We start from the raw sequence: 24,079 nt of genomic DNA on the forward strand, positions 1-24,079 counted from the left end.
TTTTAATACTATAAAGTTGCGTTTCATTCTTATTGGCAGGTGGAGCCCGTAATAGTTAACTTGAGACATAAGCGCCGTTGTATGTTACCTACAACGCTCAGGTTTCAAGTTGCGGGTTATAGTAAAAGTTTCGTTTAGAATTCTCCGTTAATATACATACTGTATATAGGTCACAATAATTAATTAATTTAATTTGAAGTTATAGTGGTTTTTAAATAGGTGAAAAAATGGGGGCGCTAAAAAAATATTTATTCTCAAAGTGGGCAGTAGACAAAATAAGTTTGGGAATGACATGTTAAGAGTAACCTATTATGCTTGTCAGTATAAGGGTTATATACATATAGTATATGTATTAGGGTGATTCAAAAAAAATTTTTTTTTTTCGTTTGGTACTCGGAAAAATAGGTTCCTAGACATCTCTAAGAAAGCCTCTCCAAGCATGAGTTCTTAATTGTAACGGGAAGGTCCTCCTACATACAGTTCTCTATTTTTTCCTATTATCAGATAGAAAAATTTATATCTCGCTTCCAACTACTTGAAAAAATATCTTGTTCCTTAGATGTTGTAGCAAATTGAATGCTCTACAAAAAAGGTTTGCCATGATTTTTTCGTAAACCCAACCGTTTAAAAGATATTAACATTTAAAGTTTGATTATTTTTGGGAAAGTTTTTTATTTCTTATGATTTTTATAACTCAATGAAAAAAAAGTATTATGAATGATACAATATATATGATATTACAATTAAGAACTCATGTTTGAAGAGGCTTTCTTAGAGGTGTCTAGGAACCTATTTTTCCGAGTACCAAACGAAAAAAAAAATTCTTTGAATCACCCTAATATGTACATATATATAAGATTGCTTGGATTTCGATCCACAGGTTGACGTTTTACACCATAAAGCATTTCTTGTGAGTTGCAAGAGCATAATATGTTCGGTTGCACCTTTACTTTACCTTTCTTATTTATTACTATTTAATTCCGTTACTCGACAAATATATCAGAAAAATCATCATGTAATATTTAATAATTTGTTTTTCTGGCTTAGGTGTCATTGTTTACCTGATGGACGCGCGACTTGTCGATCGGTAGCAGGTTTAACTAAAGACCAACTTGAACTTTGCTTCAAAGCTAGTGATGTGGCAACAGCGGCTCTCGAAGGTCTAGACATGGCAATTCGTGAATGCCAATTACAGGTAGAAAAAGTTACTAATATTTAAATACTTAATTCATGTATGCTAATAATAGTTTCTGTGGCATCGTTGGAATTGTTCATCACTTAGCACAAAAATACGTAACCCACATGTATCAAATCTTCTTAAAAAAGGTAAGTATTATTTTTCCCATTGTTCTTTAATATATGTATGTAATACGCATGAGTGCAATGTAAGGTTCGAAAAACATAATATACCTGGACTTCTCTAAACATAAATACATATAATCTTTAAGATTTATTGAGTTTAATTTATTATACTTTACATTTGAAGATAAAAACTCTTAAATAAACTCCTCATAACGATCATAGATTTCCAATGAAAAGTTAACAGCTAATATTTCAGTTATTATATATACAAGATATGTCCATAAAGTATTTATCGGTTCATATTTGAACAGATGGCGTAGTAAGGACTGTTTGTAAAAAATTTTCTTTACATTTTTTCGAATAGTTCTTGTTTGGTGCTCTATCGAAGATAGAAGATCGAAAACAGCATTTTCGGCAATACTGTTTTGCTATAAAAAGGGTAGAATTAACAAGTTGAGAGATTGCTAATAGATTAAATTTGTCTAACGGCGTTTCGATGTTTGACTTATGAGAACTTCGTGTTCAAATTCAAAGAAGTGATCCATTTTTGATGTTCATTGTTACAGGCGACGAAAAGTTAGTCGTTTACAAGAATGTCGGGTTCGGGTGTAACCGAACATTTTATACTCTAGCAACTTGCAAGAATCAAAGTAGGGTAAATACCTTAAGATGTAAAGCGTCAACCACAGGATCGTAACCTAAGGAAATTTTTATATACACCATATATACCTTATACACTGACCTCCGTATATATTCGGCATAAGATTTGTAAGAAAAACCAAAATCATTATACGTAGTCATTATACAAAATCAGCCGGATGTTAAAAAATCCTGGTAATGGTCATATTAGGGCTAGGTGAAGTTTTCGCCCAATTGTATTCATTTTAGGCACAATGATATACTATTATGAGTCAAATACGGTACGAAATTTTCATTGAATTAACTCAAATATTGGCCGATATAGGCAGAATAAAATCACCACGAAGTTCGAAAATCTTTATATTAAGTATATGGAGGCTGAGGGAAGTATTGACCCGATTAAACCCATTTTAGATACACAGAAACACTACTGCAGGAAAAGCATTCTATAAAAATTTCTATTGCATATCTCACACATTGACCCATATTTTCAATCAAAAGTCAACTATAGGCACCGGGGTCCCAATATTCGGTAGCTATGGACTTGAACAATTCTTGTTGGATTTGAACAATTTACGATCGTAAGGTGGCATACACTAAAGGCATTATTCGCGCAAAGTTTTACTCCGTTATATTAATTACTTCTTGATTTGTTTACTGGAAAGTGGAAGAATGAATTGGTATTTAAAATTAGAAAAAAAAGTATGCATGGTTTTAGTCCGATTGCATCCATTTTCACACTGTGATATATAAATACGATGGAAATCTTAGGTACCGAATCGGTCAGTCAGGTCCCGAGATATGGGGTTTCACCAAAAAGTGGGCGGTGCTACGCCCATCGTCCAATTTTCACTCGGGCTCTTATAATACGCTCTCGGAGATAAAATTTAATGTCTCTGGTGTATTTAGTTACTGACTTATCGCGCTTTTAGTAGTTTTAAGCAGTACCGTTATATAAATAGTGAGCGGGATTATTCCCCGATTTAGTCCATTTTCACTCTGTCAGTTAGAGTTCTTTTAATATTTGCAATAAGTAAATTTGGTTTTTGTAGCTTCAGTGGTTTAGGAGATGTGTACTTTTAACCTTTTAGAGGGCGGGGCCCCAACCACTTTCTCAAAATTGCATACAGATGTCCGTTTCTACTGCGAATCGCTGTGCCAAAATACAATTTTATATTTTAATTTACTGCTTAGTTATGGCACTTTGTAGGTTTTCGGATAATGGCGTTATGTGGACTTGGCAATGGTGTGTTTGCACCAATCTGCGAACTCGTAATTTTGTTTCTACTAAGGAACGCGCATACCAAGTTTCATCAAATTACAGTTTGAACGGGCGGACGGATAGACAAACAGTCACCTGGATTCAACTCCACTTTTCATCCTGATCATTTGTATATATTTAGTCCTATATCTACCTCGATTAGTTTTTGGCGATACGTTCAACTGCTTTCGTCCATGATGAACGTGTTACCAGTATCGATCACTTCAAAGGGCAATGCAATTATTGTTGAGTTGTTTAGAGTGAAGGCACATCTACAGCACTTTGCCTGAAACATAAACCTTTTATGCAAGACAATTTGCACCAGATTCTGCTTTTAACACAAAACGATAGAAAGTACCTTTTGCCCGTCCCGAGATTCTAAGCTACCTCATCACCAATTTTCAACCAAATCGGTTCAGCCGTTCTTAAGTTATGAATATAGACATAAATTGCGAAATCGAGGGTGATTTTGCAAAAAAGGCCACCGTTAGGACCTTCTCCAGGACTATAAAAATGCCCGTGTAAATTTTCACGTCTTTCCGTGCTGTGGTTCGGGCGTAATGTGCGGACATGTTTATATATATTTTTGTATATAAGATTCCAAATTTTGGATATGAATTATAACGTCGGAAATGCATATAGAAACAGAATATGTGTAGCAATCGTATTTGGAAACCAGCAAAAATGGATCATGGATGCAGAACCCAGAAGCCTTTAAATAGATACATCAAGTAACAATACGAAAGACCATTTCACATAAAAAGAGCATCTGATCTGATCTATTCCTAAAGTAGTTGGCATAAACCACATTTTCGACATTCGGTTAAAGTAAAATTATATTGTAGTCTTTCACATTTGATAAGGTTGGTTTTGCGTACGGACAAAATCGAACCATTGCCATTAAAAAAATACATTAATGCGAAATAAATAACCAAATTAAGCAACAAAATCTTAATTAAGGAGAAGATTTTATATTAAAACGTTTTAAAAGGGGGAAAACTTTCGATAATACATCATTTCAATTAGTAGAAAAACTTGGTTAAAAAGAGCTATCAAAAAAGCTAATAGTGTAAATATTAAAAGTTTATTCTATGTTGAAGATAATACTGCAGCTTTATACATTATGTATGTGATTAAATTTAAAAATTAGATAATTAGTTTGTAAAAAAAATATTCTTTGGGCCATATCTCACAAATGGGCCAAATCGTACTACACTACACTTCCTGAGTTATGCGAGTCTTTTCCTGAATATTGTGCTGTCAGACAGCAGCTGCCCACTTTGTTCTCTAAAAAGCCTATTTCCTTTTGTATTAAAAAGTCTACTGCACTTACGTTGCGGTTTCGTTTGTAACATTAGAACAGTAAATGTCAAGCACACCAGACAAGAACTTCAATGTGTAATGAGACAGTGCTTAATAAGCTAAGACTTTCAGGTATCAGTTGTCCAGTTGCTTGTAATGTTATTGTTGTTGTAATAAGCCCGCACAAGAGGAAAGTCTATACGTACCCGGTGACGAACGTGGACCAAAATATTTATACCCATCCAAGTTGGTGACGAGTGGTGTATCTTAATTATAAATATATTTATTAATTGCGAATTTGAAATTTGCCCACACTACAAGTATTCAAATGTAAATAGTTTGTACATAAATATCTAACTATTACACAATGACTTCCTAATGTGAAATTTTCTCGACGGGGCATATTCCATTGTACTTCCTCTTAATTTATAATGCACACAGCTTAATCAAATACAGACTAGGAGTGTACCGCTTAGTCTTACTTTTCTGCAACGACGACACCAGTATCGGACACGTGTGTAGAATATCCATCAGCTTTTAAACGAATCTAATTAAACAAACTTCAGATTTTGTCCATTTTTCCCTGGTGTATAGATGAAAGAAAAACACGAGTTAGTAAAAGTAGAAACCGCAAACTCGGTTTGTGTGGTTGTAATTTGAATCCTCTTGCTTTCATTCCGGTGACAGTCGGCATACTAATACTTCAATTATGTGTGTAATACAAGTGTGCTTATTACTACTCTTATGTATTAAATATATGTATCAGAGACACGAGTCTAAACTATCTTTAGATCATAGGAAACATTCGACATACATATGTATGTATTTTTTATTTAAATATTATTTGATATGAGCAAGTAAAAAAGTTTAAAGGTGAATTCGACCAGCGCTGTTCGATTTTACGTACCGCAGATTGAATGCGATATATTTGATTCTTAATTTTGTAATTTTTTTGTGTCTATTAAAGTGAAAAAAGAAGTCATGGATTCCTCAGATAAATAAAATTTTTCTACGTCCAAACCGGTTTTTTATAGGCGAGAAGACGACGAGGAAAGACGTAGAGACCGTACAGCTCGTGCTCGTATAGCACGCTTTGTTCGTAGCTAAGTCACACTTTCACTTTCATTAACAGCCGTAGACTCATCAGGTTCATTTCTGATAATAAAATTTATTAAAAAGTGCACATTTTAAGTAAAGTGCCAGATTTAAGAATGCATAGTTATTTTAAATAATGGCAGAAAAAGGAATAACATTTAAATAAAAAAATTCAGAATTTCTTTCCTCACCATTTTATGGTTTCAAACATTTGCAAAAATTCGCAATTGGTTTCAATACTTTATATTTGCTTTACTTCTATACTCATGCATAATTAATGTAATTGTAGTATTAATTGCAAATTAGAATCTTACATTTTATGGAGTATGGACCCTGTAACGTGGGGGGCTCGATCCCCACGTTTAAGCTTTGCTATATGTTATACGCATATGCCGAACCTTCGATCGTGTCACCTTCCAGTCGACGGCAATGTTGTTCTCTTTTGCAATTCGTCTATAATAAATTTGTGGCGGCGGATTCCATAATTTAAATTTTAATAAATTACTGCTTAAATATATTTTATTTAATAAATATACTTCAATATTCCTTTTTTATCTCTTCCATTAACCAATGATTTCTTCTCTTACAATAGCCACTTTCTTGTTGGGTTGAAACTCACCTGCTTTTCTAAACTTATTTTATTTATTATTCAATTTATTTTACCTATGTATATAATATTGAACTGCTCAATTTAGCCAAAAACCGCGAAAATAGAAAATTGAAAGAAATTAGGTGACCAGTTATAACGAACTGAAAATGTAGAGTTGTATTTGCGTAAACTTATTTTCGATGCTTTGTGACAACTTGTGAATCCCTACATTCAAACAAAAACAATTTTACTCTGGGCAACATGATTGCAATGAGTATAATAACTATAATATAATTAAAAGATTGTTAAAATATTTGTAAAATATAGAGATTTAGAAAGTCAATTTTGGCTAGCATTAATTTCATTCACTAAACATCAAACTTACTGCATTTATTTTTATTACCAGTCAAATATACCTATTATTGCTTATCCATGTACAATCTTATTTTTACCGCCAATTATCAATGCAAATTACATATGTACATATATTCTCCACACGAAACACCAAGTAATTTATTTCTGAAAAAAATAGAGAATTTAAGGTTAATACAAGAGGCATACGTACATATGTAAGTCTAAATTGCCTTGATTTCTATAAATTCCAACAATTGTCTTCCTCATTCTATTTTCTCCATCAGTACAAATTAAGACATTTCTGTCACCCACCGGTTAAGTCACACAACTTGTCAACTGTCACTCAAAGCTACCACGAGAAATCAACGTACAACAATCGCTGATTGTTATGCTTCAATTTGCATACAAACATATTAGTTTGCAAAGTGCGATGTACAAAAAATATACATTACTGTCAAGGAACTGTCACTTTGTGCCCTATTTAAACATCATTCAATTCTTTACGAAAAAAGCCTTTGATTCAAGTAAAATAATACAAAACTGTTTTAATTAATGTATAAAGTCCTTTGGACAACCAGTTGAACTTCAACCATTGTATTTGTTTTTAATATTTCTATATTCTTTCAAAGCTGTTTGAATTTTCGTAAATGTTTTGGATATACATATGTAATGCCTTATTATCAAATATAGTGCAGTAAAAATAGACATTCAAGGTTAAATCAATTTACAATAAGTTGAAAATTGGCGAGTTTTATCAGAACGGTAAGTTAAGGCAAACAATTTTTTTAAATGAAACTCTTAAATCGTAAAATTAGCTTCAAATAATGCATGAACATTTTTGTAGTTTATTATTACAATTAATATTAAAATTTCGGAGTTGTTTTTACCTTTACTATATTTTTTGCACATATCGCAACGATGACGATTTCGGTACATTTTTTTAAATCATAGTTTGAATATATTCACCAGATTTCATCCTGTTGTAACTTACTCTTATTTTCTACTTATTATATTTTCGAAGTGGCAAAAATACACATACGTTTCACAAAACCGAAAAATTCTACACCACCTTAATATGCTAAACATAAATACATATACTGAATGCGCAAAAGCATAACCTATATACATATATACCATATTACATGCTTGATGATTTATAATCAAATAGCAAGAGTTAAACAAGTTGGCAATCGTTCAATGGATTACTATAATTTACGTTTATATTTAAACGTTCACGTGTACACATATAGTATAAGCAACATACATATATGTATGCACATACACGTTATTGGAATGTGACGGGTGAAGCGTCAGCAATTTGACCATAAAATATTTAAAAGCTTACACGCAACCGTGTGCATCAAAATCAACATTAGCATTAAGTGCATATCATGACCACTACATGTGTAGCTACACAAAAGCATACATACATAAATACATACCACCCTCGGTGTCCCTATTGTTACCAACTGTCAAAGTAACAGCCAGCAATCAGCGAGCAAAACAGTATTCAGTTTCTGTGTCGGCTTTGCTGTTACTACGTTCTGGTTATTATCTGGCCTCCTTTCGTCGGTAATGTTGTTGACAAAATCTGCTATTGATTGCTTAACATATCGTTAAATCACCATCAATCAAACTACGTCAACTTGTTATCCACCGACATTCGTAGTCTGTCCTGTGACAACCGGTCGACGATTGAAAGAATTGAACGGATTGAAATAACGTTTCGATACATTGAATTGCGAAGTCCGTTCAGCCACATGTCACTACAATCGGGTTGATGTGTATACGCTGAGAAGCAAACAAAAACAAGAGTACGCTGGACGCTTGTCAATTTCAGCGCTTTGCTCCAACAGTCTATTGTCTGGATGTCAGCACTAAACGATAGCAATGGACAATGTTGTAGAGTTCACGTCACAACGTATTCAATGTACAGATTCACTGCTGCTGTTCCTATTGCTGCAGCGTGCATAAATTACTTACACATACAAATGCAAGCATAGCGATTTAAATCACCTCTTTATATACATACATACATAGTATGTATTACATACATACATATACATTTGTATATGGGTACTAAAACCCGCTAGAAGGGCTTATCAGTGAGGAACTAATGAGTTGAGCTAATACCGGTAACCACCACTGGCTACTTCACAGATTACCGAAATTTCACACAAAAACTAAAACAATTGACAACTTTCACTAGCTCTGTGAGTAGTTTATTAAATAACAACACATTTTGTGCATCATATTTTGTAATATTCGCCTAGTAACCCAATTATTTTATAACTTGACTTTTCGCAGCAAGCTCGGACCAATCTCTATCCGAAATTGATAATGAACAGTTAATAACAAATCATTTTGTAGTTTTTTTTAAACATACATGTTTGCTTAAATCTAATTCAACATTAGACATCTATGATTCGCGAAGCGTTTGACAATCGAACAAGCTATACCAGCTGTTTAAGCAGACTAGCAGTACATGTGATACATTCCCGCGTTCATACTATTTACTATAAAGAAAGAGAATAGCCATTAAAGCAGACAAATTTATAATCATGTAATTTTTTTATAACACAGAGCCAGGTTCCAAATTTTTCCATATTTTTTATAATAACTCAATTCAGAAGGAAGACTAGTAAATACTTTTTACATTTTTTTCTCATTTTCCAACATAAACTACTGAAACACTGGAATGACAAGGAAGGTTCACTAGTTACTTTTAGACTAAGAACTCAGAACTGTACAGTCCAGAATTGCTACCCGTGGTACAGCAGGGATGCTTCAAGTAATACTTATGTATAGCAAATATAGCATATATTTGTGCATTCACATGAGCACTCCACCTTTTTAAAAGTCGCTAAAATGAATACATACATACGCATATAAATATGTGCATATATACAATACACAGAGAAATCACAATATCTACAAATATCGTTTAATCCTTCCAACAATGTACACCATTAATTCCCTAGTGGAATTGAATAAACATGCTTTTCGCTCTTTCGCGGCCACTTTGATTGACAACCTCTGTGACAATACGATGAGGACACTCAATAAGATATGCAAAATATTTGACCCTACAATCTAGGTATATAATCGACAATGAAACAGAGAAATACGTTGGTATTTCATGTCAATTTCAGGTTTGATTGCGACACTTTTACGGGACATATATGTAGTGACAACTAAACTGAATGTAACTTAAGACAAGAAAAGCTATAACGCATAATCCCGGACAGACCCACAAGCAAATCATATCAAGCATTAATTAAGAAATACGTGTTTAGGTAGTGCAGCATTTTTTAAATGATTTAAGTATGTAAATTGCTGCAATAAATTAGTATTACTATGTATAAAGTTGGTCACTTGTTCTTTTCTGAAACACGCTTCTCCTATTAGTTAATTGTGCCTTCACTGTATGGTTTACGCGTATTTATGTTAAGATTTGTACTAAATTATGTGGAAGAATAATAATTCTTGATTCCACGGCTGTACCTGTATTTCATTTAAACAACTTAACTTCCTTTTTTTGAAATCCACAACACATTTACCATTTTTATACTCTCGCAATACGTTGCAAAATTATTGATATTTTTGTTAGTTCGTCACATTACATACATATGATGTTTCTTTTTCAATTCGTGCGTGGAAGACATAATTTCAGTAAAAATTGAGATATCGCGTTGAAACTTGGTACATATGTTCCATAAGTTGGTTTTGCAAATGAGCATATTCGGATCATTGCCACGCCTACAAAACTCCTTTATTAAAAATATATAGAATATTATAACGAAACCACAAATTATAACACAAAACTATATTTTGGTACAGAGCATTCCAGTAAGAATCGGTTATCTTGGAAACTACTTAGAGCGAAAACTCGCTGAATAAAGCATCTGGGGTAATAGTTGATAACTCTCAGGAACTACTTTACCATTATCAACCAAATTTCACAATGTGTTCCAAAATGCTTATGTTACGGTGTAAAAAAAAACGAAATCGGACTACAACGACGCCTAGCCCCACTGTAGCATAAATTATTCTTTAAATTCATTTTTTTTTATCATGAAATTTATTTATTATATATATATATTTGTTCCAATGTCTTTTTTGATGCTTGTTATATACTAAATATATATAAGTAAATAATTTCAATATATTTAGAATACTATATGTTTAAATATAAAAAGCAATGACTAAATTTCATGATTCATAGTCCGACTTCGGTCATTTTGGGTAAAAGATATTCATATATATATATATATATATGACCGAAGTCGGACTATGAATTTTTAAGTCCCCAGGCTTTCTTACGAAAACATCGGTAAATCTGTGGAATGTATTATTGAAATTTAAAGAGAACAATTTTGTGATAACAATGTGCCCTTACGTGGTTTTCTTAGTGTTTTTTTTAATGAAACAAATATTTTTCGGTGTTGATCTTTTTGACAGTTGATACTTATAACTAAATCAAGTTAGTTGGTTTGCCATTTCACAATGAACGGACTTACTCCGGAGCAATGTTAACAAATCGTACAAAGTTATTACCAAAACAAGTAAGGAAGGGCTAAGTTCGGGTGTCACCGAACATTTTATACTCTCGCATGGTAAAGTGATAATCGAGATTTCATAATACGTCATTTACATATTTTTCAAATACCGTATTTTTGTAATGTTTTATTCCGCTTTCATCATTGGTTCCTAATGTAAATATATATTTAACAGAGAAGGCATCAGATGGAATTCAAAATTTCGTTATATTGGAAGAAGGCGTGGTTGTTAACCGATTTCACCCATATTTCGTACATGTCATCCAGGTATTAAGAAAATATTATATACCGAATTTCATTGAAATCTGTTAAGTAGCTCCTGAGATATGGTTCTTGGTCCATAAGTGGGCGGCGCAACGCCCATTTTCAATTTTTAAACAAAGCCTGGGTGCAGCTTCCTTCTGCCACTTCTTCCGTAAAATTTAGTGTTTCTGACGTTTTTTATTAGTCGGTTAACGAACTTTTAGTGATTTTGAACATAACCTTTGTATGGGAGGTGGGCGTGGTTATTATCCGATTTCTTCCATTTTTGAACTGTATATGGAAATGCCTGAAGAAAACGACTCTATAGACTTTGGTTGACATAGCTATAGTAGTTTCCGAGATATGTACAAAAAAATTAGTAGGGGGCGGGGCCACGCCCACTTTTCCAAAACAATTACGTCCAAATATGCCCCTCCCTAATGCGATCCTTTGTGCCAAATTTCACTTTAATATCTTTATTTATGGCTTAGTTATGACACTTTATAGGTTTTCGGTTTCCGCCATTTTGTGGGCGTGGCAGTGGGCCGATTTTTCCCATCTTCGAACTTAACCTTCTTATGGAGCCAAGGAATACGTGTACCAAATTTCATCATGATATCTCAATTTTTACTCAAGTTACAGCTTGCACGGACGGACGGACGGACAGACGGACGGACGGACAGACAGACATCCGGATTTCGACTCTACTCGTCGCCCTCATCACTTTGGTATATATAACCCTATATCTGACTCTTTTAGTTTTAGGACTTACAAACAACCGTTATGTGAACAAAACTATAATACTCTCGTTTGCAACATTGTTGCGAGAGTATAATAATAATTAAATTCGGATGACGCATCGCGCGTTCAATCCATATAATCGCTCAGCACATATATCAAGCAACCATGGATCATTTTCACTCCACGTTTACTCTAGTGGATAATGCGCATCCTCAAAAATGACATACAGTGTGCACCGAATACTCCATTGCTGATGTGTCCATGCACTATATAGAAGATTTTGCAGGAGAATTTTGGTTTGCGGACTTAGCAAATCCAACTCATGCAGGAATTGAAACCTAACGAAGTGTCGCAAGTTCAGTAAATGGGCCCAAAACGAGATGAGCACCTATCCTGTATCAGTCAATGGGGAACGCTATAGAGCCATGATTAAAAACTTTTGCTGGTCGGAATTGAAAGTGTCGTGTCGCCCTTATTGCTCCAAAAGTGGTCGAAAATTGGGCCTCTCGGTAGGCATTTAGTCGAGCCAGCCGCGGTGATTCTATTGCGCGAAATCAATTTTAAACACAATGGTATAATTCTTAATAATAAATCGAAGTTCTTGGATATAATGTTATGGCTTTTTATTACTTTTTGAAAACCTCATGACTAAAAAAACATTATAATAATAATTTGTTGAATGTTTCTAATAATTCTTAAATTTTATGACTATAGGAAGGTAGTCAACCAATGTATTTGAAGAATAAGTCCAATACTACGTAGTAAACGCTTTCATCACTACTGTATTAACCATTTTAGTGCTGGGAGCGGATATATTGGCTCGCGCCGATGTCTTTTACCATTTTAAAAATCAATAATTCATAAATCTGTTCATACATATTTTCAGTCAAAACAATTAAATCTGTTTTTGAAAAGTAGTTTAAAATCCTCAAATTTTCCATTACTTGGTAAGTAAACATTTCGACCTTTAGCAGTGATTACATCGATAATAGTATTGACATCCAACATCCTTTTCCGAATTTTTTTTGCAGTTGAGTTGAGTTCACCATCTTTCATGATCTGTAATAGAAATGAGAATTATTCATTTATGTCAAAAACTGCGGGAAGTCTTTTGAATTAAATTTTTTCCTTACTTCATATTTTGGAAAAAATATCCGAGTTTGGTCTGCACACAATATTAATTTAATTCGGAATAAATTTGGTAAATGTTTAGATTTCAGTGTTCTGTTATTCAGAGTAATCCGCTTATTCTGTCTGAGGACTCGTATCATCCTGTTTTGGAAATGACTGCTGAAATCATTGGCAATGTACTGGATAGTAATCATCAAACTTCTAGCTTCTGTACACGGTTCAACTTCGCAAGAACTATCTTTAACAAGTAAAGAAGGGCTAAGTTCTGGTGCAACCGAACATTGTACCCTTGCAACTTGCAAGAATTAACGCCAGGAAAATACCTTAAGATGCAAAACGTCAACCAGAGGATCGGAATTTAAGAAGTCTTATGTACACATATATAACTCATACACTGACCGACAAATTCGGCATAAAATTTGTTAGAAAAACGAAAGTCATTATATGTAGTATATGCGAGCTGTGTTAGTATCCACCCGATATTATCCATTAACTATTATCATTAAGGTTCCCGCTCACACAATCACCAATCACATTGAACAAAGTCCGCCGGATGTTCGAAAATCCTGGTAATGGTTATAAGGGAGCTAGGTCAAGTTTTCGCTCAAATTTATTAGGCGTTGTTGTAGTCCGATTTTGCCTATATTTGCACTATAATATAGGTATGTTAGAAAAATGATACGTACTAAATTTTGTCGCATTCAGTTCTTCGAGTCCCGAGATATGGGATTTCACCAAAAAGTGGGCGGAGCTCGCATACTTTCTTATACCATACTTAATTAGTTATAGTTTTGTACAGTACCGTTATATGGGAATTGAGCGGGGTTATCTTCCGATTTCAGCCATTTTCACATTGCCGGTAGAAGTTTTTATAGTATTCGAGCCTAGCAAATTTGGTGGTTGTAGCTTTAGTGGTTTAGGAGATATGTACATTAAACATATTAGAAGACATGGACACGACCAATTTTCCAAATTTTTTTTCCCCCGTGCCCCTTGTGCCAAATTACGATTTTATATCTTAATTTAGTTCTTAGTAATGGCATTTTATATCTTTTCGGTTAATGGAGATTTGTGGGCGTTGCTGTGGTTCGATTACGCCCATCTACGAACTCGAAATTTTTTGTAACAAAAAACATTCACACCAAGTTTCAGCAGAATATCTAAATTTTTACTTAAGTTACAGGTTGCACAACAGGACGGACTGACAGACTGTCACGGATTTTAACTTTTCTCGTCATTCTGATCATTTATATACATACGTATATATATTTAACTCCATATCTATCTCGGTTAGTTTTAGGTGATACGTACAACCGCTAGGTGAACAAAACTATAATACTCTGTAGCAACTAGTTGTAAGAACATAAAAAGTTGAATAGTGAGCTTACTACTGTAATGACATTAATAGGAATGAGTTCAGTGCATTTTAATAAAACTATTATGAAATTACTTGAGAAGTATGCTCCTACATGTATATTACCGGTGGTTTTCCATAAGCTTTGTCGTTTGATAAGAAAAACACAATTTTATAATTCGAAATACACTTTATTATTCAGAATAGCCTCCCCGACCGTTAACACACTTGTTCCAACGACCCTTCAATCTGTGGATCCCATCACTGAAGTGAGAATGCGGAAGGTCTGCAAAATACGCTTCAACAGCCGTTATTACCTCTTCATTTTAAAAACGCTTGCCACGGATAAATTGTTTGAGTTCTGGAAACAAATGGAAGTTGCTGGGGGCCAAACCTGGTGAATACAGTGGATGCTACAACAATTCAAACTTTCATTCATGGATTTTAGCCATTGTCAATATGCTCTAGTGATACGTGTATTGTCCTGATGAAAAAGAATTTTTTTCTTCTGAAAACCTGGTGTTTTTTCACGAAATGTTTCCTTCAACTGGTCCAAAAGTTTGCAATAATATTCAGAACTAATTTACCAGTTTGCATGTAATGCACAAACGAACTTCCTCTCGCATCGCAAAAAACTGTTTCCAGTTTCAGTTTCCTTCTTCTTGACCGATTTCCGGACACGAACTTTTTTCGAAGCCGATCAACCAGGTTCACACCACACTTTAGCCTCTTGTTTTGATTCAGGATCATGGGGATAGACCAAAATCTCATCCATAGTGATGGAGCGACGCACAAAATCAACTTTAACATTTTAAACACGCTCCAAATGTTGCTGAGAAAGTCGCATTCGAATGTGTTTTTGTTCCATTGTTGGCGAATGCCATCCTGTATTTTGGACAAGAAAAATTTGGGCTTCTAGCAACACCCTCTCTTATCGAACGACAACACTTATTGAACAACCTGGTAAATACATATTTGGTAACGAGAAGGCATAAAAACATAATTATAACAAAACAAGTAAGTTCAACCGAACATTTCATATTCTCGCAGTGATTAAAGCCGAGAAAATAACCTCAGGTGTTGGCAAAAGTTTTTATTGACCTTTCTTGTCAATAAACGTTAACTTCGTGAAGACATTTCGATAAAAACGACAAGCACTTGATTCTGATTGTTTAGTTTGTGGGGCAGCTACATAATATGCATATATGCTATCCGACAAAACATCAGTTTTTGGTGACAAATGGAAATGGATTTCACAGACAAACGGACAGACAGGCGGAGATGGCCAAATCAACTTAGCTTATTATGCTGATCACAGTGTTTGTGTTTAAATATTGTGGCAAACTTAATATATGTACATACCAGGTTCAGGGTATAAAACATGTTGCGAAACAATATCCATACTTTCCCTTAATTTTGCTAAGATATAAGACAACCAGAAGTTTGAAAGTATTTACAATTCTTATAAATTTTCTTGTATAAATATATAAGGGCTAAGAAATAATTTGTCGCAATTTTTTCGAGTTTTGATATAACATCATATATTCTTACCAGAAATAGACTCTCTGAAACCTCCGAGATTGATGAATATAAAGGGAATAAAGTCAAGTGAATGTTTGAAAAACCGTATATTATAGGAGAATTATTCATTCATTCATTCATTTAGGCAAAAAATATTTCTGAAATTCATAGATTTCTTACATGTTGACCGATAGATGCGATAAGCATATATTATAGGCACCCGGAAGTTCGAAATTATTTATATTAGGTAAATTGGGACTATGAAAAGTATTGATCTGTATTACACATTTCTGGCTTAAGGGAATGCCGGCATGACAAAAAATTTTTCTCCGAATTTTATGACCTAGATTGACCGAGGCCTGTAAAACATTCCTCATATCTTGGTCCGCGAAAGGTAATAGCCGCACTATGAAAAGTTTTGGGCATAATATAAAATGCTAATTGGGAACATTACTTATGCAAAGTTTTATTCTGATAACTTCATTGTTATTGATTGTACAGTGTGTCATAGGAATGCTAAGGTAAACACCGAATTTGGTTGAAGTGAAGAATGTTCATAAGATATCGAATTTCACCTAAGGGTGAGTGAGTTTTAATGCTTGTGGCTAATTTATTTAATAATGTATCATAATTTTTGGAAGTTGTTAACACAACTCTTATAGTGGACATGGTGAATATCTGATTTTACCCATTTTCATGGTGCACTCCTTCATGCTTAAGGGGAGTTCGTATCAGCAAGTGTTGTTGATTTAGCTACATCAGTTTGAAATATATGTACTTTAAACCGTTTAAATGTCGAGAACCACGGCCACATAAAGAAAAATTGTGTCTCTGTCACTGGCTTCTTTGCCGCTGCTAAAACTATTATACTCTGTAGCAACTCGTTAGAAATTATAAAAATTACGCTTAACATACTGCCGGAATATGCTGAATAGCAAAATATGTTATTGACACTTTCTATGTTTTGTATTTAATCGTTGGTTGATGCTGACGATTCAGCTTCAATGTGAAATATATTTAAGTAAATAATAATTAAGTGTTGCTAAATGAGATACGCTTACCCCTGAAGCTAGCATATCAAACACCAAATCAGTAAAACCTATAATAGGGAACAACACATATCAATTCAAAGAAAAACACAATACACTCGATGACAGCACACAGGATAACCCAATACACACTTGCACTCATCAACATTAACAAATCGGATCTCTCTAGCCGGGTTTGCAAAAATAGTTAAAAACAATTTAACGGAAAACATGTTGTCAGTAAATTGACCAAACGGTCTTGGAATTATCTGAAAGTGGTAAAGTAGCTAAGTGGGTAATTAAATAAACAAAGTGTATAAATATTATCTTCAAGGACCGAGCTATGTGTAGAAGTTCACGTAAGTGAGGAAAGTTCTCTGAGCGCCATTCTCTTGGGAATGTCCAGAAATGATTCTTTTTCATATGGCTCTGTTTGAAGGCGAGCTGAAGTGAGAAGGCGAACCATTCCTCACCAGGCGCTGGGTGTGGGACCCGCCACGTAAAAAACTTTACTAATGAAAAGTAAACAACAGCCCCGGCTAAGTAACCCTTTTTGATGACGACTATGGCAAACGCACTAAGGATAACCATTTAAGGGAATGCACCTGGGATGTCCGGTCCCTTAAATGGGAAGGTGTCGCTGCCCAGCTGGTTGATGTCCTCGTTAGAGTGAAGGTCGACATCACCGCAGTCCAAGAAATGCGATGGACGAGACAAGGACTGAGGCGAGTAGGTCCTTGTGGCATATACTACAGAGTGAGAAACTCCGTCGCCGAGTTGTGACATTCTCTCCGTTGGATGAATGTCAACCCGCAATTTGCAGCAAAGCAGAGTTCTTTAACATATCGACGATTTACCCCCACGATCGGATTAAAGAGAAGGACAATATGACCAAAGATGCCTTCTAGGAGCGCTCCAAGCGCTCATCAGAGCTGCCCCCGCTACGATGTCAAAATCGTGCTTGGCGACCTTAACGCCAGGAAGGGAAAAGAAGGTGTCTTTGGCACAACGGTCGGCAAATTCAGCCTACACAAGGAAACATCCCCAAATGGGTGAAGGCTGATCGACTTCGCCGGGACCCGAAATATGGTTATCTGTAGTACTAGATTGCAGCACAGAAAAATTCATAAAGTTACCTGGCTTTCAATATAACGCAATAAAATTTTGCAGTAAAAATTAGATTTAAGTAGGGCACCTTTTGAACAAAAATTGTCCAAGTCCAACCAAAACCGTTCAAGACCATAGGTACTCAATAAGTGGACCCCAGTACCTTTAGTTGACCTTTGACAGAAAATATCGGTCAATCTGTGAGATATATAAATGAAATTCAAGGATAATTCTGTATGCAATAAATTGGTTGAATCGCACCAATACGTTCCTTAGCCCCCATATACCTAATATAAAGTTTTTCGAACTTCCAGGTGACCTTATGCTGGACATATCGACCAATATTTGAGTTATCTCAATGAAGATTACAGAACATGTTTTACTTACAACAGTATATCTTAGTGCCTAAAAAATATTTACTTGTGAAAAAATTTGACTTAACCTCCATATAACTATTACCAGGATTTTCGAACATCTGCCTGACTTTGATCCATATGATTGGTGATTGTATATGTACATATATACCTTAAGAAGCCCAGAGAAAGCTTTTTTAGTATGTGGCATGATAATAGTTAATAAATTAAATCGGGCCCACAAGAACTGCGGCTGGCGTATTAAGACTTTCTTGTCCCAAGATGATTCTTCTTCTTAATTGGCGTAGAAACCCCTTACGCGATTATAGCCGAGTTAACAACAGCGCGCCAGTCGTTCTTCTTTTCGCTACGTAGCGCCAATTGGATATTCCAAGCGAAGCCAGGTCCTTCTCCACTTGGTCCTTCCAACGGAGTGGAGGTCTTCCTCTTCCTCTGCTTCCCCCGGCGGGTACTGCGTCGAATACTTTCAGAGCTGGAGTGTTTTCATCCATCCGGACAACATGACCTAGCCAGCGTAGCCGCTGTCTTTTAATTCGTTGAACTATGTCAATGTCGTCGTATATCTCGTACAGCTCATCGTTCCATCGAATGCGATATTCGCCGTGGCTAATGCGCAAAGGACCATAAATCTTTCGCAGAATTTTTCTCTCGAAAACTCGTAACGTCGACTCATCGGTTGCTGTCATCGCCCAAGCCTCTGCAGCATACAGCAGGACGGGAATTATGAGCGACTTATAGAGTTTAGCTTTTGTTCGTCGAGAGAGGACTTTACTTTTCAATTGCCTACTCAGTCCGAAGTAGCACCTGTTGGCAAGAGCAATCCTGCGTTGGATTTCTAGGCTGACATTGTTTGTGGTGGCAATGCTGGTTCCTAAATAGACGAAATTATCTACAACTTCAAAGTTATGACTGTCAACAGTGACGTGAGTGCCAAGTCGCGAGTGCGACGACTGTTTGTTTGATGACAGGAGATATTTCGTTTTGCCCTCGTTCACTGCCTGACCCATTTTCTGTGCTTTCTTGTCCAGCCTGGAGAAAGCAGAACTAACGGCGCGGGTGTTGATGCCGATGATATCAATATCATATTTAGTTCTGCGGCTCGAACTATTTTCTCCAGAAGCAGGTTGAAGAAGTCGCACGATAGGGAGTCTGAAACCTCGTTTGGTATCGAACGGCTCAGAGAGGTCCTTCCCGATCCTAAGGGAGCTTTTCGTGTTGCTCAACGTCAGTTTACACAGCCGTATTAGTTTTGCGGGGATACCAAATTCAGACATCGCGGCATAAAGGCAGCTCCTTTTCGTGCTGTCGAAAGCAGCTTTGAAATCGACAAAGAGGTGGTGTGTGTCGATTCTCCTTTCACGGGTCTTTTCCAAGATTTGGCGCATGGTGAATATCTGGTCGGTTGTTGATTTTCCAGGTCTGAAACCACACTGATAAGGTCCAATCAGTTTGTTGACGGTGGGCTTTAATCTTTCACACAATACGCTCCCAAGATGATTAAATTTTCTTTTTTATATTCTTATTTGTTTTTTTCTTTTGCCAGAAAAAACTTCGGCTTTCTCTATTTTATTATATCTATAAAGTATTTTCCGATTTGGAATATCAATTGTGGCTTTGATTTTATTTAAGAATTTATTCCAATTAAGAGATCGGTCTCTAGGTTATCAATTTCATAGAAACATTCTTGTACACCCAAAAGATGAATACAATATTAAAAAAATATTTTAAGATGATCGAAACCACTTCTTAATTACTAAAGTGTTTTTGTTATTATAAATTCCAGTTTGTATATAGTATATGAACTGGTTGCCCTGTATTATATTTATTTCACCGGTTTCCATATCTATTTTTATAATATATGGTAAATCAGTGTTTACCCTAAAAAATGGCTCTCACCAACATTATTTTTCTCTGAATTTTTGGTTGAGGCTGTGTGCTTACTTTTTCACTTTCATTTTGTCTCTTTGGTATATTTGTTGGTTGATATTTTCCAATTATATCTGTTACTCCTAGCCTGTGCTTGGTTTGTTTGTATAGACCTGGGGTTATTAATTATTTTAATTGATTGAGCCACGCCCTGAATTAGTATTCCTTTGCGGATACATCAAATTATTTCGAAAATTTCGTTATATTGATAATGTTTTCAAGAACTACATTTATGGAATCTTTTTAGAGAAATGTAACGCGTATTGTGATCTCATTTGATTTGACTGAAGTTTTTGCACTTTAGAAGGAGCATTAGGCATATCGGTATTCCTTAATGTAAAAAGTAGGTATATTGTTTAAAGGATAATTTAAAGCAGTTATGAATGTTCCAAGCATCGTTTCTCGATTCTTAATATTTAATTGTTTTGTTATTTCGGAATTTGTTCCGTTCGACATTATAGATTTATTAATTAACAGTATCAATTTCTTATTGACTTCACTGTAATATTCTATTAAAGATTCCAATTCTTGTCTGAGTATGCTCATTTCTTGGTCAATTACGTTGGTATTTCCAATCAAACTCCAACATATTTTGTTGTGCCAAACGAACTGATATAGCGTCGTCTCCGTAAGCTTCATAAATTTCATTTTTATATACAAAAATTTCAAAATATAGGGAATTTCTTCATTATTTTTGCTCATTTTTGAACCGCCGGAACTTTTTTCTACGTCCCCGAATTTAATTTTTTTTTTCGTTAATTGAAGCTTGAAATCTCATCTTTCCAACACTATATGGTATGTGGTTGATAGCATTAAAGATATACTATACAACTGCAACGACATCTACTGATAAAATACGAAAAGACTTTTCGACTGCCCAATATATTTGATATAATAAAATATACCTTGTTATTTTTTTCTTTATATACACTTAATATATAATAATTAATCTTGTTTTCTTTAATTGGTTTTATGTGTTTATTTTAATACGGACACTTGTGAGTTTCATAACTATTATTATTAAAATACTCACAGTAAAACACTTTTCGTACCTAATACTAGATTAATTATTTCCCATGTAATTAATAAATATAATATTTACTTATAACTAACTTTTTGTTGTTGTTGCTAAAGTTTTCATTGTCTCCGTTGTTGCTATGCCGCTTGTTTACTGCTACGTTGTCTTCTCAAAATAGTGCCCCATTTGCTATTATTGTTTTTTTATTTATATAAATATCAACAAATTATTTATATTTTATTTTGCAAATTGCTTTTACACAATATCGACAAACTGTGTGATGTATCACGTTTTCAATTTTAATTTGGTTTTCGTTCTTGTTGTTGATTTAATTAATATTTAATATTAATTTTATTTATTTCAATTTTAAGCAATATTAATTTACAGCTACGTTCATTAATTTATATATTTTGTTTTGTTTGTTTTTATGAGAAAAATGATTTTTCGCTAAATATTTTTTCGCGTGCGATTGGTTTTTGTCTGCCGATAAGTCATGTATACGTGGCTCGCTATTTTGCATTTGCTCAAAAAAACACTTGGAGTTAAAAAAAAATTTCTATGTTTTAGTCTTAGACTTAAGACAGTTTTTGGGGTCAATTTTCGCGCGATTTCGCGATACTCAACTCAAGACTTTACTGGTTTTGGGGTTTCTCTGTCTTAAAATTTGTTGTCTGTTTACAATGAATGAAATCACCCGGAAATTATGCAACTTTATTATGAAATCAATAGTATGCAGCTAAACACATCAACGTATGGCTACAGAGCAAATATGGTTGAAAACATGCTTAAAAAGTAAGGAAAATTAAGACCGGGTATGACCGAAGATTTCATATTCATGCAACTTGCAAGGATTAAAGCCAGGGTAGTAAATGGTAAAACTTAATGACTTTGGCATATTTAGTTATTGAATTATTGCGCTTTTAGTAGGTACTCCGTTTATGGGAAGTTAGCGTGTTTATCTTGCGATTTCTTCCATTCTCACAATGTTGCGAAGAGTTCCTATATTATTGATGCTATGCAAATTTCGTTATTGCAACTTTAGTGGTTTAAGAAGTATGTACATTAAACTTAATAGAAGGCTGGGCCACGCCCACATGTGCCCCTTGATACTGCGATCCCCTCTGATAAATTAGAGTTTTATATGGATCTTTATTTAGTGCTTAGTGATGGCATCAAGGAACGCGCAGTCCAACGGAGTCGAGCAGCTACGACGATGTGACCAGATAAGCCTTCTACGAGCGATTGAAGCGCACCTCTGAAAGCTTCCCCCGCCAACATACCAAAATCGTTCACGGCGAATATAACGCCAGGGTACACAGTCATCGACTGACACTCGACGCAAACGGTTGTGCTCTCAGTTATATTGTCTGCAAATTTAGTTAAACCAGAACTGTTTATAATCTCATTGCTCATCGCACTCTACTTCCTCAAACTTTTTAGTAAATTCTATTAATTGAACTAAAATCGTGAAAATATTTCCCCTTTGGGGATCAATTCAGAAAATTATAGGGTTGCCCTATTGTCTTCTAGTACACAACCAAAAAACAAAAAAATGGAGCAATTATCGAAGGAAGAGTTCCTACTTTACCAACAACAAAAAAAGATAGCCCGAAATACATTGTGGTAAGTTCAAGTGAAACAAGCAAACCTTTAAATAAATTTTCATGCTTCGCTGTTCATAAAGCCCTAAAAAAGAAAAAAAATTACAGCAACAAAACACCTCATTGGCATTTGTAGTGTGAAAATTGAAGCGCAAAAATTTAAACTCCTCAAAAGGCATTATCTACGCTCCATGTTTAAATCAAGTCTCAGACAATAAAATAATTGAAAATTTGAAAGAACGGGGTGTTACTCATTGAGAGCACGAAAATATACGCCACGTGGAATTTAATATGATGGAAAGTGCGGCACCTGAAGGCTTCATACAAAAAAGCAAGCGATTGGCGAATGTCAACAGGAGCAGGCCTTCTTGAGTCTGATGCCGGGACGTCGAGTGTTGAAGGTAAGCGTAATGAATGCGACAAAATTTTGTCTAATGTTTATATTTCAGGCAAAGTGTTGCAGATCTGCCCACACTTTAATCCACTTAAATATATTTTTGAAAAAAAAAAACCCCAAGGGAATTACCTTTTGAAGGGGCTGATAGTGGCAGTACGTCCATAATGAACGAAAGCGCGGCCAGCCAAATACTGAAAATCACCATTTCTGATGGCGGCGAAGAAATTGCGTCTCCAATTGACATTGCCAATATTGAAAATCTACCACAAGGCAATATAAGGAAGATTGCAAGCAGAAATTGAAAGAGGTAAAGCTGAAATAGAATTCAAAAACAGTGAATTGGTCTTAAAAGTCTTAAAATAGGAAAGGGATGAAAGATTGAAAAAACTTCAAATTGAAAAGGATGAACGCTTACAAAAGTTCGAAATTGAAATGAAGTATAAGTATTCCTCTCCACAGTAATTTCTCCGTAATTTATTTATCTTTATTTATTTACCTTAATTTATTTATCTCTGTACTTTATTTGTCTTTGTATTT

The 24,079-nt window shown here is 34.7% G+C and overlaps 1 protein-coding gene and 1 long non-coding RNA gene across 4 annotated transcripts in view; one reads left to right on the forward strand and one right to left on the reverse strand.

Moving 5' to 3' along the window:
• Positions 1-24,079, forward strand: part of LOC126765239 (protein Wnt-10b) — a 690,717-nt gene that overhangs the window by 87,452 nt on the left and 579,186 nt on the right. For all 3 annotated transcript variants that reach the window (XM_050482916.1, XM_050482915.1, XM_050482917.1), the window contains 2 exons: positions 1,048-1,195; positions 1,248-1,326. In XM_050482916.1, coding sequence (XP_050338873.1) covers positions 1,048-1,195; positions 1,248-1,326 — 227 coding nt within the window. The remainder of the gene's footprint in view (positions 1-1,047; positions 1,196-1,247; positions 1,327-24,079) is intronic.
• On the reverse strand, positions 4,768-8,613 carry LOC126765451 (uncharacterized). The gene is made up of 2 exons (XR_007668408.1): positions 7,985-8,613; positions 4,768-6,707 (listed from the first exon to the last, which is right to left on the reverse strand). It is a non-coding gene; the product is annotated as an uncharacterized LOC126765451 (long non-coding RNA).

The sequence above is a fragment of the Bactrocera neohumeralis genome, unplaced genomic scaffold (assembly GCF_024586455.1).
Source record: "Bactrocera neohumeralis isolate Rockhampton unplaced genomic scaffold, APGP_CSIRO_Bneo_wtdbg2-racon-allhic-juicebox.fasta_v2 cluster10, whole genome shotgun sequence".
Lineage (NCBI taxonomy): Eukaryota > Metazoa > Arthropoda > Insecta > Diptera > Tephritidae > Bactrocera > Bactrocera neohumeralis.